The sequence below is a fragment of the Palaemon carinicauda genome, chromosome 19 (genome assembly GCF_036898095.1).
Source record: "Palaemon carinicauda isolate YSFRI2023 chromosome 19, ASM3689809v2, whole genome shotgun sequence".
Classification (NCBI taxonomy): Eukaryota; Metazoa; Arthropoda; class Malacostraca; order Decapoda; family Palaemonidae; genus Palaemon; species Palaemon carinicauda.
The window spans coordinates 129,588,817-129,594,816 of NC_090743.1; the positions used below are offsets into that span (position 1 = coordinate 129,588,817).

The 6,000-nt window shown below is 40.1% G+C and overlaps 1 protein-coding gene across 5 annotated transcripts in view; it reads left to right on the top strand.

The window, feature by feature from the left end:
- The window catches only part of sbm (sobremesa), a 102,977-nt gene extending 97,570 nt beyond the window's left edge, over positions 1-5,407 (top strand). For all 5 annotated transcript variants that reach the window (XM_068393987.1, XM_068393988.1, XM_068393985.1 and 2 more), the window contains one exon: positions 4,693-5,407. In XM_068393987.1, the coding sequence (XP_068250088.1) occupies positions 4,693-4,760 (68 nt within the window). In that variant the 3' untranslated portion in view covers positions 4,761-5,407. The remainder of the gene's footprint in view (positions 1-4,692) is intronic.
- The last annotated feature ends 593 nt before the right edge of the window (positions 5,408-6,000 follow it).

The following is a 6,000-nucleotide window of genomic DNA, read 5'->3' on the forward strand; positions in this document are numbered from 1 at the left end:
GGTGTTGTGCACATCAGTGGTGACTTAAATGAAAGAGACGAGCTTGAAACACAGTGCGAGAGTGAGCTCTATAAATGATGTCTCCATACTGTAAGTTTACTAAGTCATTGTCATTATTCAACGTTTTACCTTGGCTCTTTCCTTTACACGATTAGATGTGAAATTAGTTTCCTTCCTCTTCCATCCTCTACTATCTTTCGGGATCTCCATCAGGACTTCCTTCATCTCTTCCCTTTTTCCACAGTTTCCTATACCTTCTTATGAGCAGCTGGCTCTAGGTCACAAATTCAGGAACAACAACAAACTAAGGAGACCTTCTTCTATCCTTCAGAATGGCTTGTAACATACAAGGTGTCATTAGCTCGCCAACTCGCTTTGCCAAAGCTAAGGCAGGCCCCCCCCCCCCCCCCAAAAAAAAAAAAAAAAAAAAAAAAAAAAAAAAAAAAAAAAAAAAAAAAACAGTTTACATAGTTAGATTTTAGTCTGACGCTCATTTCAAAGGCTCTTATGATGAATTCATGAGAGACTCAAGACTTGAGAATAAGGTTAAACAGGGTAACAGTCATAGGGAGTAGAGGTGATTGCATGTGATGTGTGTTGGGGTGTCCTTGAACCCTTTACAGTTCTAAAATGGAGAAATGGAACATAAAGAAATTCATGTTTAGCCTTGTGATGAACAGGTCAATTGTTGGTGATCGCAGAGTAAGAGGACATCTGTCATACGAAGAAGGGACCATTTGAACTTATAACCTTCATCTGGCAATTGAGTGTGTCTGTTAGAACATTTCTCTTGCCATGAACGAACCTTGCTGTCAGGTCTAGTGTTGTCCTTGTCCAGATATGTGCCTGTTTTTGGAACTCTCAAAAGACTATGAGACAGTTCCTCCTTGCTCCTTGACATATGCTATGGCTGTAGTGTTTTCTCTCATCAACACTACTTACTGCCCTATAAAACTCATTGGGAAAGCTAGCAGGGCAAAGAATGCTGCATGCATTTCCAACAGGTTGATATGCAGGTGCTTTTTACTGGGAACCACACACCTGATGTGCTTGATTATTCAGGTATGTGCCCCACCCCTTCTTGGATGGGTACATAAACAGAGGCATTTCAGAACTCCCCTGGTAAGGTTTTCATTTTATAATCACCATGTAAGATTGCCCTTTACTTCTCGCTCAGCTGGAATAAAATGGGAAGATCCCTGACTGCCGAACAGTTACATCTCAGACACCAATGAAGCAATCCCTGTTGGAGATGCTCGACAGGAATGAGTTTCTCCCAGAAGACATTACTGCACCAACCCCACCGAACCGTAGGTTCTCGCTTGAACTAGAATGGGAGTGCCACCTCTCTAAGCGATCGTCTGTTAAGACTTTCGCTGCTACCGTATCTATCAGTATGCCCACACAGTTCATGCTCTGCTAGGGTGTGAGACTCAACTTTTCCAAATTTATCACAAGCCACAGATCATGAAAAAACATACTAGTCAGTCTCCATCCTGGATCAAATGCCTTTAGATGAGGCCAGGATCAGCCAGTCATTGAGATTCCTCAAAATACATTCCATTCATCAGGGCCTAAGCTGAGACCAGAATGAATACTTGGAGAGCAGTGGACAGTCTAAAGCACAGGTCTTTGAACTGGTACACTTTCTGTATGACTGATGAAGAAGTTTTTGAAAATACATGTCCTTCAGGTCCATCGAAAGCAAGCAGTCTTCCTCTCGGATGGTGGACCTTGCGTTCTCTATGCTAGATGGAGTTTTAAAAGTAAACTTGTTCACCAGTGAGAAGTCGATGACTGACCTCCAGTTCCCAGTAGACTTCTCCACCAGGAAGGGTTGACTGTAGAACACAGGAGATCCATCTGGAAAAACTTTGATTGCATTCTTCTCTATTGTTTTACATCTGCCTTTAAGGCTAGAGCTTTCAGAGATTTTGGAGAGAAAATTTGGGAACAGCATCAGAATGCAAGTGAGGGGAGGACGAAGAACTTTGAAAGACTTTTACCACTTACTGGTCATCTCCATGTTGCTGCCACATTGCCCAATGGCATAACAAGCATCCCAGACTCTTGACAACTGGAGAAGGGACTGCTGACTTTAGTGTAGCGATCCTTTCTTACTTCTATTAATCCACCTGAACTGTCATGTTTGGCACAAAAGGGTGGAACAATCTATTCTATACCTTTCTTAGAGGAAGTAAAAGCTGTAGGTCCAGTTCTGGCTATGAAGGCAGCCAGAGCTTATTCAAAGCCAATACTGAAGAGGTGGCAACTTGAGAAGGGCCTGGACTCTTGAACATGACTGCACAGTGGATGAGGGAGTCATGAATATCTTTTCTCCACTATTGCCTGTATGTCCTCTGATGGAGAGGGACATATCATCTAGAACCAGTGCATTCTTCAATGTTGACATCACCTCTTGTCCAACATGCTTGGACAAAAGGGAAACAGCAGCATCTCCTGCCTTCAGGATCCAGTTGAATCATTGATTCCTGACTGGAGTGCTCAGAATGTCACTGTCTTTACACCATAAAAACCAGATTGTTGTACTTTGTCATCGTTTTGAGAAGTGGCGAAGTAGGTGACTGCACCTGACCACTGGTCAATATAGGAAGCTGCTTGGATTCTAGTCCTGGAAGGATTCCATGGCAGCAGAGTCAAGACCTAAAGAGACAGTGCCCTCGGACTGGGATCTTGCTCGACCAGCTAGATCATAGTGAATTCTCAGAACTGAAGATCTGAAAATTCACTCTGTACCCTTTAAGGCCATGAGATGAAGTTCTAACTGTGATAACTTTAGTGAGGTCTTTGATCATTGAAGGGCACCGAAACACAGATCAATGACCATCGAACAAACTTTTACAGGAGCCTCGGTAGCCTTTCCAAGAGCAAGACCATCAAAAAGTAACAATCAGTTTCAGGATTCTCTACCTCTGGCGGTGCTAGACCGGAATCAGGCACCGTTGGGGGCGTCAAAAACTGATCTCGGAATGCCCTCAATGATTATTTTATACAGGAATGCACAATCGGGACCAAGAATAGGACAGGAAGTGTACACTACAAAAGATGGGGTCCTCTTCAGAAGCGGGACTCATTTGGTACTCACACTCCCAGTCACTGATGAAGTCCAGTGATCTTGAGAGCACTGTGATCGGTCCTTGGTGATCACTTGTTCCTATTCCCTGTTGCTTAAGTGCATAGGAACTTCCTGGCATATGGACTTGGCCACATGGGGAAAGAACAGGCAACAGGTAATCTCGCTCACTCAAGCGCATATGTGTAGGAGCACTTCCTGTGTCCCAGGGATCACAAAAAGAATGAACATACGGTGAATGATCTCGCAGTGAATGATCACAAGGAGACCAAGGGAATATTTCATCAATCGTAAAAGTGCAAAGATGAATCACTGGTGCCTCTCCCCTCTAACCCAACCCAATTTTTTCTCCATATGGAACCAATGTATCCTTGGGGAGAGAGGCCAAGGAGTAACTTGATTATCCGACTGACAGTGCGCATGCTCAGTTCAAAACAAGACAGAGTACCCTTGTTATTATGTACTGAGACAGGCATAAGTTGTGAGAGATCGGTCAGAATCTTAAACGAATAATGTCAACTGGTCGTCCTGGAATTCTTTGACAATTTTCTCTCTACTTCTCAGAAGTAGCCATGTCTGAAGAACGACAAGGCAGAGGATGAGAAAAAAGTAGAAGAGGAGGAGCGGTGAACTCACTTCTTGCCAGCCTTTTTCGGGATCAAGAAGCAGGAGTTTGGAAGACACCGTAGGGTCAGCCTTAGAAGTCCTGGTTGGGGCAAAAGATTTTCCCTAGCCGATGGAGCTCTAGCAATGCCCAAAGAAGACCAACTTCTTCGGGTTAAGGTTTTTACTCTTGCTGTACAGCCACACTTAGCAAGGGGATGACTTCAAACATTCATGCCTCACCTGCAAAAGGCATAAGGATGATAGGGCTAGTGGCAGGTTTACACATAACCCTGTTGCACATTTTCAGCTTATCCGGAAAGAAACACCATATCTTTGTACTTTATCTAGGCTTACCCAGCAAAACAGACTGTGTCTACACACTATATCTAGGTTTACTCAAACATAACAGCCTGTGTCTATTGTACACACTATACATTTACCTAGAAAGAGAAAGCAAAGAGATTAAAATGGCCAAAAATTTCAGAGGCAGGAAGAGTATATGTGGACTGCTTGTGGGTAAAGTCAAAAGTGTGTCTAGCCGATTGACAGGTGGACGGGGCTTCCCCGCCACCTGTTGATAGTCAACTACAGTATCTCATTAAATTTTTAACGGGCATTCCCCGTTTGATGTAGTTACACGCCTATTAAAGGACAATGTTTTGTAGATGTGTAGGAACAAATGAGCATGAAATAAAGTAATGCTTCATGATCAGGAGGCCAAACAGTTAGTGTGTTCTCTGGGTATTCCTTTGGATTCACTTTAATTATTTCTATTGCAAGTGACATTTGGGTCAAAAGGCTTGCTCAGTAACACTAAAACTAAAACCTACCAATCATCTTTTAAATGGAGTATCTACTGTTATAAAGTGTATTAATGGTTTGCATCTATGTATACTTATGTAAAATAAAGCATTAAATATGTATAACATTTAGTTTTTTACAGTTATTATATCAATAGGTTTGTGTGACACGAAATACAATTTCTCCAACAGGTTACATGACTACCTTCCTCCAACTACTACTTCAAGTTGTGCCAACTGACATCATCCCAGATGCTTAGCGTATAAGAATTATCCTGCGTTGATCATCACCTTTATCATTCCACTTGCCAATCATTGCCAGCATCTGCAGTCTGCAGAAACATCACTTACGACATGGATAGAATGAGGCTAACATACGATATAGTCACCTCGTACCAACCTTAGCTACAGTACGAGTCCCTGAAATAGTTATAGCACCTGGGTGAAACCCCGAGAAGCATTTGCCAATATATATCAACCCTGGTTAATGCAAACAGTGATAACAGTGCTATAATAACTATAGCGAGAATTTGTGAAAACTTAGATTTTAAAACTTGGTTTTTTAATTAGGAATTTTTCCCATCAATATTACTTCTTTACAAGAAATATTTAAAGCAAATTTCACTATTCTTATATTAAGATAACATTCTGTTGTTTTATGTGGTCTTTTATGCTTTTGAAAATTTTAATGTTTAAAGTATCAAGTTCTATATGATTTTCCCTCACGTGTATAGAGTTTGGGTACAGAAAAACATGAAGTTCCCTTTTCAGCCCTTATTACATATACTGTACTTTATAAATAAAAAGATTAATGAATATACAGTATTACAGAATTAAAGAATGTTGAGCAAGAAATGGAAAGTTTAAAAATAATTGTGTGAAAATACTTCAATTCTACCAATAGATTTGATCATCAAAAATTACTCAAAATTATAATATTCAACCTAGTGTATTAAAAAAAGTTAAGACCATTTGCACTAATAATTCTTTCCTTTGCATAAACACCACAATAAAAACAATTGAGGACTTTAATTCTGTTAACAGAAAAATTTCACTTACACTACTTCCTAAAACCACCTACTTTTCTGTAATAAAGTTTTATACAGAAATATTTGTTACAGAAAGCAGACACAGTACAAAAATGTACAAAAATTATGTTATCAGTAACATTTTGTTTTCAACTTTTCCAGTGCAGTTAGTTTGAAAATACCCCATTCAGTATTACTCAGCTATGCAGGTCTATTCAAAATCCTGTCTCCTTAGAGATAGTGTGTTCAGAATCTACAAACACCAATAGTATTATCTTGCAGGAAAAGCAACTCTCTCTCCAATTTATCTTTACCTTACTGAACTACAATAACAAGAAAAAAATATGTTACTTGCAAAATTATGAGTTACAAGACAAAATTAAATTAGGTTTTGTTTGATCATTAAGCTATTCAACCCGACTAAATGTTCTCAACTATGAAAGACCATCACAATTATTCATTAAACAAAGCT